This window comes from Dryobates pubescens, chromosome Z (assembly GCF_014839835.1).
Source record: "Dryobates pubescens isolate bDryPub1 chromosome Z, bDryPub1.pri, whole genome shotgun sequence".
NCBI lineage: Eukaryota > Metazoa > Chordata > Aves > Piciformes > Picidae > Dryobates > Dryobates pubescens.
Window position 1 is genome coordinate 125,266,442 of NC_071657.1, and position 19,085 is coordinate 125,285,526.

At 38.2% G+C, this 19,085-nt stretch overlaps 1 protein-coding gene across 3 annotated transcripts in view; it reads left to right on the top strand.

The window, feature by feature from the left end:
• The window catches only part of PNPLA8 (patatin like phospholipase domain containing 8), a 40,970-nt gene that overhangs the window by 18,165 nt on the left and 3,720 nt on the right, over window positions 1-19,085 (top strand). For all 3 annotated transcript variants that reach the window (XM_054178928.1, XM_054178929.1, XM_009903643.2), the window contains one exon: window positions 391-585. In XM_054178928.1, the coding sequence (XP_054034903.1) occupies window positions 391-585 (195 nt within the window). The remainder of the gene's footprint in view (window positions 1-390; window positions 586-19,085) is intronic.

The following is a 19,085-nucleotide window of genomic DNA, read 5'->3' on the forward strand; positions in this document are numbered from 1 at the left end:
TGTAACATTTGTATTTAGTGGCATTGTTGAATTGCTGGTTACAGACTTTTAAAAGTGAACTACTATTCATATATGGAGGCAAAACATTTTAAAATCTTGTAGACAGCACTGGATTTTGTTTAATTGTCAATGGATAGATATTGGCAGAATCAGAATAACCAGTGGAAACAATTAATTTCAGGTTAAAACCAGCATTTTCTTTAGGGAGTTTTGGGGTTTTTCACTTTCTAAAGTTTAGATAGGCATTATAAAAATTAATAATGAACCAAGTAAGATTCCAGAGGCACATTTAATGTATAAATAGAATTTTGTACTGTGGGAAGCTGACATTCTCATACTATTGTTTTTATTATCATCACAAAACTATTTTTGTTTCTCCCAATTCCTTAGGTAGCTGCAGTAAGCACCATTGTAAACAGAGGAACACCACTGAAAGCATTTGTTTTTAGAAACTACAATCACTTTCCTGGTGTTAAGTCTCATTATATTGGAGGCTGTCAGTACAAACTGTGGCAAGCCATTAGAGCGTCATCTGCTGCACCAGGTTACTTTCAGGAATATGTTTTGGGCAATGATCTTCATCAGGTGAGTTGAAATCTTCTATAGTAAATAGTTTCCAATATTCTACCTGAAACAAAAAGTTGTCTAAATTTCTGAATAAAAACTTTAAGTTAGCAGAAGGGAAATCTAGGATGGGTGGGGATAAGAAAGGGTATTTTTAGCTTGTGTAGCACTTCAAGAACAGAAAAGGGCATAGGCTTAAAAATCTTAGTCTTCTCAACACAGACTTAAGATCTATTGCTGTTCATTTCTTCTCTTGCCTGGAAGGAAACTTTAAGAGTTGTAAATTGCATCTGGCTTCATGCTTACAACTGGTATATCCTTGAGCATTATTGCACTTAACAGATGGTATGACTTAAAGACTAACAATACTGTAGTGTGTGGAAAAATCAAGTTCTGAGTTTCAGTGTTCCCTTTATTAATATATAATTTCACTTTATGATCTACTTTTAAGTCTTTCCATTGATAGCTTATTAAGTTCTACCCTGGTGCTGAGCTAATAAGAATATTAGATGCTACGGCAGTAAGATTAACTCAAGAGGACAGCAGCCCAAGAAAATACCTTGAGTATAAAGCAATGTGTCCTATCAATGTATTGCTATTTTTTTGTGTTATAGGTTCTGTTGGTGACCCTGATTAGTAAAGAGCAAGGCAAATTTCTTCAGTAGTTTTTAAACTATTGAGTTGCTGTTTTCCAGTGTTCTTTTATTGTTCTGCAGTTCTGAGCTTTAAAGGAATCCTTTTTACAGTAATTTCAAACTGTCAGTATTTATTTTTAAAAAGGTCTTATGGTGATCTGTGGTGGAAAAGATTTGAAAGAGTGACTGAACCACAGACCTTCATCAAAGACAGTGTAGGATACTGTCATTTACATTTAAAGAAAGCATCTGTTATACTACTTACATTAATTTATGTCATGGTATTAGCCTTAATTACTAGCAAGCAATAACTGCATATTTTAAGTAATATGTTGTACCTGAATCACATACAGAATTTCTCATGGCATCCATGGAAAGACTGTGCATTGTCATGTGCATGAGTAATACTGAAGTTTTAAAGGAGTACAAGGTGAAATAGTGGAAAAAAAATCATTAGCTTAAGAGATAATAAACAAAAGCACTGATAGAGAAAACCAGCTAGAATTTTACCTGGAAAGCAACAGCATACTTCCACATTCTGAATTAACATTTATAATGACACGAAACAATTATGTTCAGGGTACAGAAGCTCTATATAAGTTAGAGGAGGAAGGGGAAGGGTTTCTGTGGAGGGCAGAATGGTGCAACTACATACCTGATTCTGAGTTTTTTCCACTTTATCCTGTTTTGTCTTTTTTTCCCCTCCCTTCCTTACCTCACAACTTGTCCATTATGTTACACCTTGTTATTCACAAAATATTTTAATCAAGTTCTACCTGAAATAAACAAATGAGGGTTTGGATTTTTTTTTAAAGCTAAAATCTGAGACATTGCAGTCTTAAGCACCACTTGAAATCCTGAAATGCCTTTATCTTCCATCTGGCCAAGCAAAACTGGAAAGGGAGCTGCTTTAGGCTTTGGAACTCTTCCAAGCTGCTCCTTAACTGCTTGAATGGGTCAGTGTTAAGATATGTAAAGCACTTTTTTTCCTCTTCTCACCTTTCCACCCCCTCTTTCCTTGAATTGAGAGTACGTCAAAATCTGTCTGTGCCTCTGTATGAAGAATAGCTAAATAAACAGCATGGGGTTTAATTTCCATGCAGTGCTTAGATAATTATTTGTCTTAACATCATTTCTGAATTGCCAGACTTGTGTGAAATGCAGTAGGTGGTTATTCACGTCATCTATGTTCACTTCTAGGTCCAATATACCGGACTAGAGGATGTATGATTAGTGTCAGAGATCAGATCAAATGTTCTTGGTTTCACAGAGCTAGAATAAAGTCTAGTTCATTTTTCCTTATTCCACAGTCTTTGGACAATGCCCTTGCATATGATCTTAACAACCCCTTCACAAAGTCGTCATTCTTTTCTCTGATGTATTTTAATTACTAGTGTGCAAGGGCCTAGGATGTGGTTCTCCTTTTTGAGCCATAAGGAACTGAATATGTTTTCAGTACTGAAACTATTTGTTGTGGTAGAACTAGTTGCTAAACTTTCATGTAACTTAAAAATCTGTCTTCCACCCAGGCATGATGTTTAAACACTTCTGAATCCTTTTAGAATCCAAAGATTGTCATCTGTAAGGACTTTGATGCTTTTCTTTCCCCAGATTATCTTACCACATCTGTATTTCCATAATTACCTGGTTTATGTGGGACATGCTTGGGGTTTTGTGGACACCCAGCTAGCAAGGTGCTACATGGCAAATGCTACGTAACTGTTTTCATGCAGATTTCTATGTGGATTATAAATTCACCACTGCCCATTCAAGCTACCTTGCTTTACCTTGTTTTAACGCTGGGAGTAAGAGCCTCCATTCATGTAGCACATCGTTACCCTTATGTTCTTGGGTGTAATGGTACCACAGTGGAAAATCTCTATTGAAGTATTCAAGATGAACTGAAAAGAATACATGTGCATATGAGAGAGAGTTTTGCTCTGAAAGTGTACTGTAATTTTCATGTTAAGTTCCTCATCCAGGTTATGTGTGATAATAACATTTGTAGCATATGTGAAAATACTTGCTCTTTTCTGTCTTACCCTTTAGGCCTGCAAGCTGTATAACAGGTTGTGCTGCTTGCAAACTACAGAAATCAGTGAAGTGAAATATTTTTAGCTGTTCTTGATGGTACCATAAATCTTAAAATTGTAAATAACAATTTATGCCAAATGCTTTGATATTGAAGTACAGTGTCAGAGAGCGATGATGGACTTCTGAGGATTTTTTTGGAGAGAGGAAACTTCCATTTAGTAATCAGTATAATCTCTTCTGTGAACAAAACTATGCTACTTTCTTACCAATTTATGCATCACCTGCTCTGCAGTGTTGATATTTCTAAATAATTCAAAGAATAGAGACAACCCAGAGATGCAAATGATTGTAAGATGCCTGTGAACATCCAGAACAGTAAATATAATGAGATTTGTTTTCCTGGCTTTGAAGTTTTTATATATAAAGACCAGGTTTTATATTAGCTTATCAGTCAGTTGTACATTCAATCTGAAGGAAAAACATTCTGGTAGTTGATCTGACTCAGGACTCCTCAGATGTGTTGATAATGGAGATTTAGTGGATTTGGTTTATGGTCAGCCTGCACATTTTCATCTTACATTATCTAGCTTTTTTTCTGAAATGGAGTCCTTACACAAGCTGTGTGAAGTATTTGAGTAAGAGTTATGTGTAAGATTGAGATTAATTTCTAAAGATGTTGTGTATGACTCTAGACATATATGCTAGAATTGTGCCTGAACTGTAGCTGTTTGCTATAAAACTCTCTTTTCCAGAATCTGTATATTAACATACATATGTGTATTTGTGTACACACATCCATGGCCTTTCCTTGGGAGCATTCCAGCCTGACTTCCTGTACAAGTCTCTGTAAATATTGGAGGGGATTTTAAAGTGCATTGAATTTTTTGAACAATGTTAATACATTGTTTGCAGTTCTTCCAGTGTAATTGTTTAGAGGCTTCTGGATGCCTGAACGCTTCTTGTTATTAGTGTAAACTGATGCCAGGTTTGTTAAATTTCAGCAAAAAATAAGCAGTTCAAAACCAGCAATATTTACTTTCAGGTCAATCATGCTACACTATCTAGTTCCAGTCTGTTAAGTAGGAAAAAAACAGTGCAGCTGTTGGTAGATGAGGGGAGGAGGATTAATATTCTTTGTGGTTCAAAAGAGGAACACATTAACATTCAAAGGGATTTAATCCCTGTGACATGCTTCTCCAGGAACTGTGCAAGTCGAGAGAGACCAAGTCATGATGTTACAATATAGAAGCTGTATTGCCACATGTCAGTTTCTTTATTTTAAAACCTATTTATGAAGCACTGAGGACTCAACCTCTCCCCAGTCCTGTTACAATCAGTGATTTTTTTTTTTTATTATTATTTTTTTCCCCCTACTTCCCATGGAGGGTTTGGATTCCTTTTCTTTTTTTTTTCTCTCTATTGTGTGAAATGCATTTGGGATACTCACTGTCACTTAAGCAGAGAGTAAATAGGCTGAGGAAATTACCAGTTACTTAAAAGAGCAATTTAACAAAATCATTATGCATAATTAATTTACTAAGTTTTACAGTGGATAAAATGGTACCACAGAATTAATTAAAAGAGAAGCAGGAATTGTGTGTATGTATGGTGGCAGGTTTAACAAAGCCACAGATTTTTTTTCTCAAAGTAAAATGCACTCAATTTAATACAGGGGACTAGATCATTGCTCTCTTGATAGCTTCCCACGATTTCATTCCTGCATTACAGTTTCATTTATTAAAATACTGATGTTGACTTATAGTAGTGTTCAAGTAATCATATTTTCTTTGAGCAAGAGCAGATAGTAAAGCAGTTAAATTGGCAGCTAATCCGTTAGCGGGGGCAGATAGGTATTAACAGGAAGCATGGTGACAATGCAGCCTAGAAATCAAAATGTGTGTTGTACAATAACATGCAACTAAAATTTCAGTTCTCAGCTTCATTATACAAAAAGACATATCTATTACACAGTTTCTTCATATTTTTCAAATCTTTCTGTTTCTTCTATTAGGCAGTACATCTGTAAAGCCATTTCATCTTTGTGGCTTGTTACAGGAGAGGCCTTCAAAAGTGATTCTCTTAGTGGATCCTACCCTAATTGGTTTTACACGGTAGCTTTTAAAATTAGATTCAAGGGTGCTTCCCAGGCTCTAAGAAGACATAGAATATAGGTCACATTGAAGTTCTTTTCATTCTTAGGATATGCCATGGTGATCAGTATGCACCAGAGCTTATGCAGACTGTGGTTTAGTAGGTGTATCTTGTTCTCACAATGATAGAAACAAATATTTCTTTGTTTCTCTGTCTACTTGTTGCCATACACATTTTCCTACAGCCTTCAAGGCAATGTCGCCTACTATTTAAGGAAGAGGAAGTCTACTGGAACATATTAGCTACATGGATATGTGCATTTCTTTTTCTTCTCTGGATTCTAGAGGTTTGGTTAGCAGCTCTTAGGGTAGGCGTGCATGATTCAGTTTACCAGCCTTTGTCAAACTGCTCTGGTATTTTGCAGAGCTCATAAGATTCCCTGCAGCAACTTGCTAAGTGAGGTGTTACTGCAAGATGTGTTTAGTGAAGTGAAATTGAGAGTCTATTTTGTTTAGGCATTTAACTTGGAAACATTTTTATCTCCAATAATTCAGGATTATGCTTTTCTAATGTAATTTTGGAGTGGTTATTTAGGAAAAAAACCACACACAAAAAAAACCCAACCAAACACACCTCACTCTCAGATGAGCTATATTACAAGTAGCTATATTTTTGCTTAGACTTCTGAGTTCAGGTACTTTCAGTGACACTGTATACCAGCTAATGTTTGCTATAAAACAAATCTTGCAAAATCAGGAGGCTGGCATAATGAAAAATGGTGAGCTGAATGAACTCATTCATCTCTGTACAGACAATCTAGGTTGCTGCTCTCAAGTTCAGGTGTTATCAGCCATCATTTCCTAGATTAAAAAGAGCAATTTATTTGGTAGCTTGAAATTTTTATTTTCCTAGGTTGTTTATCTGTCTAATACTGACTTGAATAGGGCCATATTCCCATAGGAAATAGCCTTACAATACTCATTAGAGTGAAAAGTCAAAGACTGTGGGTGGGACTATTGATAGGTTTTTACCTCTTTGCTTAAGGAAAGCTTGTGTATGATAGGTAGGGGTCTGGGACTTAATATGAACAATGACTTCACGCTTTGTTTGCTACCATCCAGCTTCTAATTTGCCTTTGCTGTTGTAATTTAGGACACTGCCCTCTTGTCATGGATAGTGGTCTTAGGACTGTACATGTGGTGAAAATTATTCCCGTCACAAAATGTGCATAAACTCAGTTAGTTCAATATGCAGTAGTTGAATGGGACACAGTATCTAAGCCCTGCTAACTGTACTTGGCTTCTTTTCCAATAAAAGGATTATTCTATAATGTTAGTTTTGCAGATCTCCAATCAGTTGTTAGTGTCTGCAAAGATACTTTACAGTGTTCCTTTACAGGGGATGTCTTTATACTGCTGTTTTTAGTTGCAGATGTGTATTAGATCTTTTGCTACAGAATTGATAATCATTTCAGCTGATGTTTCCCTAGAGAGAAAAAAAGTAAGAGGGTATAGAATGAAATTATTTCCTTCAGGTCAAATTCAGTCCTCTGTCACGGTCACCAAGTGCATCATAGTCTGTAGTTTCTAAACATGTAAAGCTGTCTTTGCTGTTGCTACCCTTACAAAAGGTTATTTCAAGAAAAGATTTCTTTTTTCTCATGATCAGAAAATATTTAGTTTTCATTCTTAAATCTATTCCTAGGTGATGGGTACAAATTCTTCTTGTGCTAGTACTGTTCCCTACTTTAATTTCCAGTCTTGCAGTGTTTACCCTTCCAATGTGTACCTAGAAAGCACTCATATCCTTTTTTATTTCATTGGTCTAAATATGCCAGTCTTAGTCTTGCAAAATAGATTTTGTGTTGTCTGGATCATCCTAGAAGTCTGTATTTGCACCTGCTGCATTTTGAGTAATCTTTTCTTGAACCTAGACTATTCAGTATGGTTTGGCATGACCAAAGTTGAATGATATGCAAGATTTATAACTAGCATTTCTAAGTTAGAAGCAAAATTCAGAAGAATTTGATCAGGCTGTAATACTGCATTCCAGATGATGTCTTAACTGTGCTATTTCCTTTTAAGAGGAAAGGGCAGCTTAAAATTGCAGTTACCTTTTCAATAACTACTTCATATATAGGTGGTTTAAATCATTCAGTGGTGGTGCTCTACTCTTTCTCATGGTTGGTTTGATTCCAACTTAGCCTGAAGAGCATAGCTTTGTGTTTATGAGCATTTTCCTCGTCTGTATGTTGTCTCATTTGAGTTTTCTTTAAGTATTTGCAGTAAGGCCTTCATATTTGCAAAGCCTCTAACTTTATAGTAACAGATTCCTTTAGTAGTTGCATGCTTTGGAGAAAATAATAAAGAGGTGAGCTTCAAACCAACTGTTGAGCAGCTCTGATAGAAAAAAGTCCCAGCCAAAGAGTTCCCCATTCAGTGCATAGAGTACTGTCCCATCTCATTAGCCAGTTCTTTCTCCACTGCAGTCTCTTTATCACTTTCAGTGGTCTGGCATGTAAGGTGGTCTATAAATCCAGATTTTCTTAATCTAAATATTTGTTCCTATCTGTCTTTGATAAACCAATCTTGTATTTTTTGTTTCTTCTACACATGTGCTTATTTCATGAGTCCTAAATTTATATACTGACATTTTCCTTCAGTTCTTTCTGCCTTTTCCCCTACCCGCCCCCCCCATACTGTGGATGTAACTATTAGGTAGTTCATATCCAAAACCTGAACCCTTCACATCAATTACCTTCAATAAGTGATTAAAATTGAAAAAAAAAAAAATTAAGAAATAGAGACCAAACCTTTTAGTTATGAACCCGCTGTGTTTCCATTTCAGTGAAATCTAATGTTTGATTCAACATGTATACAATACATTTTTGTATTAAGAAATACAATTGGCTTGAATAGTTTCAGAAATAAAGAGAGTTTATGGTAAATCCCTTTTCTGTCTGAAATCACAGTATGAAAGATAAGAATAAATTTGTGGAGTCTGCAATGGGTTTAGCTTTATAAGTTGTCTGTAAAGCTAGTTTACAAGATTCATCAAAAAGGGATTGGATGTGGCACTTGGTGCCATGGTTTAGTTAGTCCTGAGGTGTTGGGTGACAGGTTGGACTTGATGATCTCTGAGGTCTTTTCCAACCTTATTGATTCTATGATTCTATGATTCTATACAGTTTTAAAGAGAGTAAAGGCCAGCAGGTTTTGAGTAGCTTTTATCAGTGAGTCACTTGGATTCACTATGAATCACTCCTAGTTTTCATACTCTTCCTGTATTTTTCTCAAAGCACTTTGAATTTCCTGACATTTTACTCAATAAACTGGCAACTAAAAGTATAGGTCAGTTCATTAACAAAATTACTTTCAATGTGTAATCACATTAATCACGTTATTGACATTAAAATGTTTTGAGTCTTTATCAGCTTTAAAACTGGGATTGGAATGTCTCTGAATCTGTGATTTCTTGCTCCCTTGTGGAAGTTTTATATAGATGTGATTATTGTGTGTGAATACTAGAGCTTTCTCCTTAGTCAGATACACCCTGTCATAGCAAATGGAATTTTTATAGTCTTCCTTTGTTAACTGGTGTCAGAAACTACAAATATTCTAGACTTGAATACCCTGGTGCCATCTAAATCTGGAAGGATTGTATTCAAATCCACGTGTTGGAGTCTTTTGTTGTGGTGGTGGTTTTATTTATTTATTAGCTGTACCCTTGAGCCTTGCCTGTGCTTTGCAAACATCATATGGAGAATCTGAGTTTGGGCATGTGTTAGGGGCCAGTGTAGCTTCAACCAGAGGTCACGTGTTTTCCTTTGGCTGCACACCATGATCCTCACTTGTAATATTATGGGCATTTTGTCATTTGGGAAGCACAGTTAAACTGTTTTGGTGATGTGTCGTGTTGCTCACTACACAATTCATGGAATGAAATCTATGCTGCACGGGTTATGTCTTCAATGAAATACCTGCCAATACATTTTATTGCAGAATAATTACTTCTTTTATGATACAAGCTAATATTTAGCAAATCTTCATCAGCACGGTGTAAGAGTGCATTTTCCATACCTGACATAAACCCATGAGTTCAGTAATGTCTTCAGAGCAGCTGATTATTTTCTGTCAATTAGTGACTCACTGGGATGAGTTAATAATTTAAGGTAATCATCTGGCTGTCTACCTTAGCCTGCCATTTATTCTGGAGAAATGTCAAGAGCGAGCATGGCTGATGTAGGGTAAAACAATGTAAAATATATTATTGTTTAGCTTATAATATCATTGGTACTGGTAGCTGTCAGAAGCATTTAGCATATTTGTGTGTATGCAAACAGTATGTTACAGCGTTGCTAATTTTTACCAAAAAAATTAGGAGAACTGTTTGGGAAACATTGTACTGAAAAGGAACCTTTTTGGTAAGCTTCAAATCTTTGTTTGTTTTTACTTCATGTAAGGCGATATCTATAGTGTTCTCTTATTGCAGCTGAAGCAGAAGTACAAATGTAACTAATACACCCGATTTTCTTCAAGCTGTGAAAGACAGCAGTAGTATAAATTCTAATGTTAGTGTCATTCAATAACATAAGTATAAATGCATTTTCATTTGCTGTACAGACTGTTGTATTTTTTTGTTACCCAGTTTGAGGGGAATCCCTTTGTCAGTGCCAACCTGAGCGGTTACTTGCCGCAGTTTTCAAATGCTTGATTTTGTGGTGGATTGAGAAAAATCATAGTTTTGAGATAGCCTTACAGAGTAATGAGCACAAGGTGTTTGTTTCAGGAATTTAAAGGAGCATCTCTGCCTCTCCTTGAGTAAGGGAATCAATTCATTCTGAAATTATTAGAAATTCAGGAGGATTGCATTAATAACTGCCACCAATTAGTGCCTCTGGTAATCAGCATAGTGCAAAATAAATTGTATGTAATTGAGCCAACAGCATTTTAGCATGATTATGAAGCAAGAGTGACTATTTCTAAATTAGTTGCATTAAATATTTGTATTAAAAAATACCTCTAGGTGGTCATATGCTTTATACAGAATTGTCTAACCAGCATTAAAAATATTTTCTCATCTCTTATGCAGTAAAGGGGATCAGATTTAACTATTAGAATGAAGCTAAACTGAATTGTTCAAGGGCACTGTCTGTTTCAGGAAGAGATTTGTCAGGAATATTGGTACCACCATCTGTTGTGTGTGACCAGGGTAGAGGAAACAATTCTACTTCTGTACTGTTTCATGTCTATAAAACATTATCTAGTTTATAGGGTCAAAATCGTTTGGGTAGCAACCACAAAGACTTCCAATGCTTGCTGGGAGCTCCTCTTCAGCAGTTTCATTCTCCATAGCACTGTGACCAGACTGACCCATTACTCATAAGAGCTATAACTAATGTACATTTCAAACAATTTAAAATACATTTAAAAGAAGAGGATTGTCATATAACCTTCATATTGAAGAGAATGTATTTGTGCTGTGTACTATAGGGACTGGTTTGTTGTAAGGTTAATCTGAAGGTATAGATCATTATTGCAAAAAGCATGTATTAAAACCTTTCATTTGGTAGCCCAGTGATGCTTGACTGAAAGAGACTTAAAGCCTTGAGTGTGAACATACTAACAATTCTCATAATGACCCTGGGTGCCCAGTGCAATGAGAGCAGTAGGTTGGGATGTGAATCTTGAAATTGCTTGTATGAATAGATGTTACAGGTAGTGAAAGAACTCTCTCTGTTCCCCATTCCTATCTTCTGCTCTGAAGACATTTGCTGCCACTTAAATCTGCTGTATTCGGCTCTGGTGAGGTTACACCTCGAGTATTGTGTTCAGTTTTGGGCACCTCAATACAAGAGACATGTTGAGGTACTGGAGCAAGTGTAGAAGAGGGCAATAAAGCCGGGGAAGGGCCTGGGGAATAAATCTGATGAAGAACAACTGAAGGAATTGGGGCTGTTTAGTTTGGAAAAAAAGGAGGCTGAGGGGAGACCTCATCACTCTGCAACTGCCTGAAAGGACATTGTGGAGAGGCTGTGCTGGTCTCTTCTCACAGGTAATTAGTGATAGAACAAGAGGGAACAGCCTGAGGCTGCACCAGGGCAGGTTTAGACTGGACCATTAGGAAAAATCTGTTCACAGAAAGACTGGTCAGACATTGAAATGTGCTGCCCAGGGAGGCAGTTGAGTCACCAGCCCAGGATGTGTTTAAAGGTCATTAGGATGCGGTTTAGAGGTGAACCTTGTAGAGAAGGGTTATCGGTTGGACTTGGAGATCCCAAGGGTGTTTTCCAGCCTGAATGTTTCTGTGATTCTGTGATTTTACAGAATGATTTGGCAAGGTGTGCCTGCTTTACTAATGGAAACTAGATCAGATGGGGTTTGGAGTTACTTTATTTTTTCTAAGAAGTAATCCTTTGTTACAGTGCACCAGCTCTTCACACTCCTCATTTGAAGCAATAAGCCTTGTCCTTAATCTGCATCTTTATTTGACTTTAAACACAAAATACTTGCCATAAATCCAGTCAGAATCTTAGCCTGTCTTGCCCCAGCCTCTGATAGTTCTGTACTAATTCCATCTCCACTTCTTCACGGCAGTGAAAGTAAACAGATCAAGTCTGTAAAAGTGAACTAAAATGCAAAGCATGTCTGCGCAGGCCGTGAGGTGAAGTGGTTACTATGGAGCCAAGAAACTCAGCTTCCAAGTATCAGGCTTGGCTTTAAGTGATGTCCTTCATCCTGTGCTAGATTATTTTCTTTACAAAGTTTAGCATCACTTAATTGAAACTGCAGCACACACAGGGTGGCACACAGAATAATTACAAGGCACAATTTGAGTCTACAAAATTAGGAAATGTAATGATAACCTATGAATGTATTCTGAACTTGTTAGAAGCACCTGCCCATGGCAAGGTATGGTTTAAACTTACATTTTTATTTTAATATCTTAACTGTTTCCAAAGTAATGACTTAAATATGTCAGTGATGATCTGTGCACGTTCACCATAATTACCTGAATGGGACAAGATTTGCAGCAGGTATTAGGCTACCAGGTTCCCAAGTGGTCTGGAGCAATTTATTTGAGATTTCCTGACATACCTTCCTTCAGAATCTGCCCCCATTTCCATAATGTGTAATGAGGTCTTTATCCTTAGAAATGAGCAAGCAGGCTATCTTCATCAGAGAGCTTTTATTGGAGTGTATGCCTACAAAAGGTGCCTCTTTCCTGCTTTAAAGAAAACACTATCTGGAAGATAAATCATGCATGAGACTATCCTAACTATTTTGTATCCATCAAAAAACATGCAAAAAATATTAGCTACAGCTTTAGACTTGCAGCTAATGACCATCAAGCCCTAAAAAAACCAACAAAACAGTTACAGTTGCACAGGGAACTTCCCTTTCCCTTATGGTTGTTTGGTTGTTTTATTTTGCTTTTAGCCCAAGTGCATGTTTTTGATCTGGTAGCTTATCTAATATACTATTCATATTGTCTCTCTTCTTCTGAGTGTACAGGACAGTACCATGCAGTAGCAATACATCTAATAGTATAGATGAAAGGAGGAACACTTGAAGAGATTCCAGTCTGTCAAAAAGGAACAGAGAACTTTGAGGAATTGAAAAGGTTTAAGGCTACATGAGTTTGTAGAATTTAAATTGCATCTAGATCTTTAAAATACCACTTAATAAGATTTTATGCTATTGTATGCGCTATAAAGGTTCTTTTTTGTGTGCATTATTTTGTTTATATGAAGGCTTCAGGAGATCAGAATGTGCTGTGCTGGTGTGGGTCTGTGCTATATATGCTTTTCAATTATAAATTATATTCTGCAAATGTATTCCATAAAATGTAGCATTTTGAAAATGGGCACAGATAATGCACCAGCGTTCCTACACTTTGCAGGTTGCATTCTGTCAGCACGGTTTGCTAATGTTGGCAGCTACTGATCACTGTGCTTACATCATTCTAGAATGCAGCATAGTGTAAATACAATCTTATTCATGGGAACAGTAGGGACATGAAAATTCCCCACAGTTATTCTTCAGAGTCCTCAGTGCAGCTTTTCATTACTGTACCTAGCTTCCTTACTTGTCAGTGACTGGTGTATTTTTCTCCACAACACTTCACAACTATCCGCTTTGCTGTATTTCTAAAAAGTACTTTGCTAGTGTTTGGTTTTGTTTGTTCCCCAGCCATGAAGTTCTTTCAGTCCATGGCCTGAATCAATACATTTAATTGTTTGGCTTAAACTTTTTGCTTCCGGACTACTGTTTGTAGCTTGTCATTCTTCCCTGCAGAAGCCTGCTGGGAAGATAATTCTGCCATCATACTGGCTGAAAACTTTAATTGTGAGATTGAGAGATAGGTGGATCAAAGATGAGATCATACCAGGAAATTGAATAAGCTTATAAAGTGAATGACTTCCTTCTGGAAAGAGACATTCAGATTTTGGCCAACAGATATATCTGTAATCATAGATCAGATAAACTGGTCTTGTTTACTGCAAGTTGTTTAACTGCATGAAACTTCAAAGAGATGAAAGTCCAGAGAAACTAATATAGAAGAAGCTATTTTTGTTAGTCACCAAGACATTTCATGCTGCTAGCAACATTCAGTCTTATGGTTAGTTTGCATTTTGGCTAGCACATTTTTATAAACATACTTTAAAACCTCACTGCTTACAATAAAAACACTTCTAATTATTAAATTATAAACAATACAGATTACTTTTTGTAACATTACTATAGAATAACTTCAACAGAATCGGAGGGGAGAAAATTAGCAAATCTGGTAGCTCTCCAAAAGAAACAGATTGGCAGTCTAAATACCTAGGAATTTAGAGCAAGGATCAGTGAAGATTCCTGTGATCTGAGCATAGTTTATGTATGAAACTCCAGGGTTGACCACTGGGAATCATATTGCAGTGTCTCAAGGACAAGCATGAAGAAGAATGTTACTTCTTCAGATGACTTTTGTAAAATTTCAGTCTGGCTTTCATATTTCTATATTGCTTGCTTAATATATTTCTAGGGGAGGGCTTCTTGCCCAGTGTGGTGGTTTGGCCCTGGCCTGAAGGCCAGATGCCCACCAAAGCCGCTCTATCACTCCCCCTCTCAAGTGGACAGGGGAAGAGGGGGGAAAAAAAATACAACAGAAGCCAGTGATAGGATAGGAGCAATTTTAATGACACTAATAAGCAAACAGCAATAGACTGCATGGAAGCAAAAAGCAGAGAGAGAGATGTTAGTCTCTACTGCCCATCAGCAGGACGATGGTCGGTCTCAGGAAGCAGGGCTCGCTTAGCTTGGTGGTTACTTGAGAGCATAGACCCCATGGATGAATCCCCACACTTCCTTCTTTCACTTCATTCTTATACCTGGGCTGATGTCATATGGTATGGAATACCTCCGTGGCCAGTCTGAGTCACCTGGCTCAGCCATGTCCCCTCCCAAGATCTTGCCCACCCCTCAATGTACTCTTGGGGCAGGGAAATGTTGAAAGGACACAGCCTGGATACTTGTTCAACAGTAGCCAAAACACTGCTATGTTATCCACTACTGCTGCAAAAACACAGCACTAGCAAGATGCTGTGAGGAGAATTAACTCCAGCTCAGTCCAACCCAATACACCCACTTTTATATAAAGGAATTATTTGGGATCAGAAGGGTTAATCTTAAAACTGGAAAATTCTTTGCTTACAGTTTCTTTAGAATTCACATACATCTGAAATCATTGAAATTCATTTTAAAACTCCTGACATTTTTCCACAAGAATTTCAGCCTTTGACTTAATTCTAAGGCTTCTGGAGCTGCAGATTTAAACAACTTGTTGTAGTCTTTCATTCAGTCTTTAATACTCTAATAACATTATTTACTGCTTCAGTAGCAGACCATTGTAAGCAAAAGAGCAACGTGATGAACATCTCAGTTTAACAGAGTAAGCTGGTTTGAAGTACAATATTGATCAAGATGGGGTCATTATCAACCATTATCTGTTTGGAGAGAAGCAGGGGGGAGGAAAAAGCAGCACTTCCTTATTGAGTCCTATTTCTTACTTTCCAAAACTGACATGGGTCTCGTATAAATGCTAGAAGTTACAGAATCATACAGTGGTTTGGATTGGAAGGGACCTGTTGTTCCCAAGCCCCTTGCCATGGGCAGGGACACTTCCTACTAGACCAGACTGTTCAAGGATCCATCCAATCTGGCTTTGAAATCTTAAAAATTATTAAGAATGTGTATTTACTGCCATTTCAATAAACATAAACTGGGAGAATGTTTAAATATGGATGTCATTGCTGCACATCAAAGCTGTTAGCTATTGTCCCAGTACATATTTGGTATGTGTATTTCACTACCTTTTGATCTTTTATTTGACAATATTACAAAACATACAATATTCCAGTGTTGCATACCCCTAGATTTTCATTTAAAAATTCCCATAGGGAAGCAATCGTATTTACTTAAATTATATTGATAAGATGGGTGGAAATTATTTGGTTTTAGTCTAGGATTTAAAGAAAAAAGTTATCCCCATGAAGGTAAGTAGTGAAGTAGTAAACTCCTAGTTAAAGGTCCTTACCTTGCAGGACCTGCCCTTCCTAAATCCATGCTGGCTGGGCCTGATCCCTTGGCCATCCTGTAAGTGCTGTGTGATTGCACTCAAGATGACCTGTTCCATAATCTTGCCTGGCACTGAGGTCAAAGTGACAGGCCTGTAATTCCCTGGCTCATCCAACCAGCCCTTCTTGTGGATGGGCATCACATTGGCCAGCTTCCAGTCATCTGGGACCTCTCCAGTGAGCCAGGACTGCTGAAAAATGATGGAGAGGGGCTTGGCCAGCTCATCTGCCAGCTCTCTCAGCACCCTAGGATGGATCCCATCCAGTCCCATGGACTTGTGGGGATCTAAGCGGCTAAGGAGATCTCTAACTACTTCCTTTTTAGAGTAAGAGTCATGGGGAAACAAAAACATCCTTGTATTTAGTTTTCTGTGTAGAAACTAATGTAAGCATAAGCAAAGGGTAGTTAGCACGGAGAGACCATTCATCTTTGCAGCGTTAGGAGCAAAGCAGACTGTATCCAGAAGGAGTTCAAAGAGCTTTTTGTAGGTTGAAATGAAAGCCTAATTAAAAAACAAGTCATAAAAAACCTCAGCTCAGTAATGCTGGTTTTACTTATCTAGCACAGCTGTACTTAAAAGGGGCTTCTGTAAAATGTTTATCAACTGAAAACCACTTTCTTTATTCTAAGCTGTTCCTGAGTAGAGTTGCTGTTTTTTAAGTTGTCCTTGTAATGTGATTGGTCAGGTGTGGGACACAAGGAATTGTGCTTTTGACTTAAAGCAAAAGATGTTTCTTCTCATTTCCAGACTTTTAAGAGTGGCCTTTCCTCCTGTTAGCCTTGGGCTACATTCTGGTCTTCAGACAACTTAGAGAAGCATCATGTTCCCAGGTTTTGGTCCTCAGAGGGGACTAGAATCATGCTGATATCTGATGAAAGGACAATACAGAAGAGCTTGAGCACCCTAGAAGATTTCTCAAGTGCATTCATGACAATTCCCTGGCACAACCAATGCCAAAGTCAAATAAGGAAAGGTGCTTTGCTGACCTGGTGCTTAGGAAGAGGAAAGAACTGGTCAGGACATGAAAGTCAGAGAAAGCCTTGGCTGCAGGGACTGTGAGATGATGAAGTTACAGAGTTCAAGATTTAAGAGAAGGTAGCAGGGGGAAAAAACAGGACTGCAGCCCTGGATTTTAGGAGAGCAGGTTTCATCATCCTCAGAGCTCTGGTCAGGTTGTGACTTTGAAGAGATGAGGGGCCAGGAGAGCTGGCTGATACTTGGTGATCACTTCCTCCAAACTCACAACAGGATCATGCCAACAAGTAGAAAATCCAGCAAAGGTTGCAGGCATAGATGAATGAGAATGTCCTAACTGAACTCAGACATAAACAGGGAATGTACAAAAGGTGAAAGCAATGGAGAACCCAGTCTTGCAGAGATGGGCTTAGGAAAGCAAAAGCTGTCTTGGAGTTGAATTTAGAAGGAGGTATGACCATGGTGGTGAGAGCTGAAGGGCAACAACAAAGAAATTAACAAGTTCTTAACCAGCAAAAAGAAGACCAGAGAAAGCATGCACCCACTACTGAATGGGGCAAGTGAGCTAGTGACAGATGTTATAGAAAGGGGCAAGATGCTTAATGCTGCATTTTCCTCAGTCTTTACCAGTAAAAGCAGCTTTCAGGAATACTAGGCCTCTGAAGCTAGAAGGAAAGTCTAGTGCAAGGAGAACTTACACTTTAGTGGAGGAGAACCAGGTTAGTTAGCAGGTAAACTGGACATCTCTGAAGTTATAGGCCCTGATGGGTTGCACCCATGAGTGCTGATGGAGCTTGCTGATGGCATTTCAAGCTGACTCTTGATTATCTTGAAATAATTGTGGTGACTGGGAGAGGTTTGGGAGCATAAATATCATTCCTGTCTTCAGGGAGGGCAAGACAAAAGTTCTGGGGAACTATAGGCTAGTTGATCTCAGCCAAATCCTTTGGGAGGTGATGCAGGAAATCCTTCTGGAAAGGATTTCCAAAGTCATGAAGGACAATTAAGTGATCACAAGTAGTGAACATGGATTTAAAAAGGAGAATTCATGACTGGCTAACATGCTACCATGAGGTGATTAGCTTGGTGGACAAGTGAAGAGCAGTAGGTATTACCTCAGCTTTAGTAGAGCCTTTGATGTCTCGCATAACATTACAGACAAGCTGACTAAGGGTGGGTTAGATAAGTAGTTAGCAAGGTGGGTTGCAAAATAACTGAATGACCAGGCCTAGAGGGTTGAAATAAGTGTCACAAAGTCCAATTGGAAGTGTGTCATTAGTAGTGTACCCCATGGGTCAATCCTGAGACCAATACCAATCCCAATAGTATCTTCATTAGTTACCAGGATGATGGGACAGAGTGCACTTGCAGGAAGTTTACAGATGGTACAAACTTGGAAGGAATGGATGGCTGGGCCACCTCAACAGGCTGGAGAATTCTCATGAAGTTCAAGGGAAAGGCAGAGTCTTGCTTCTGGGGAGGAATAACCTGATGCACCAACTGGGGACTGACTGGTTGTAGAGCAGCTTGACAGAGAGTGACCTTGGGGGTCTTCCTGGTGGACAAGCTGAACATGAGCCAGCAATGCACCCTTGTGGCAAAAAAGGCCAACAGCATCCTGGGTTGCATTAACAAGACCAGCAGACTGAGAGAGGTGATCTTTCCTCTGCACTGCTAAGGCCACATCTGGAGTACTGTATCCAGTTCTCCAGTACAAGAGAGATGAGCATACTGGAGCCAGTCCAGTGCAGGGCCACAAAGTAAAGGACTGGAGCATCTCTCCTGTCAGGAGAGACAGTGGAGAAGGCACAGGGGTGACCTCATGTTTACTAATAAAGACTGGGAGGGAATGAAGAGGTGAGAGCCTTACTCTTCCCAGTAATGCCCACTGACAGAACAAAAGGCAATGGCACTAATGAAAACATGTGAAATTCTATCTGAACATAAGAAAAGTTTTTACTGTCAGGGTGGTCAGATGTTGGAACAGGTTGCCCAGAGAGTCTCCATTTTTGGAGATACACGGAACCTGACTGGACATGGCCTTAGGCAGCATGCTTGAGCAGAGATTTGGACCAGATGAGCTCTTCCAACCTAAACCATTCATGTGATTTCTCAAGTCTTTAACTCTAGGCTATAGCATCTTAGGTAATGACTGTGCTTATA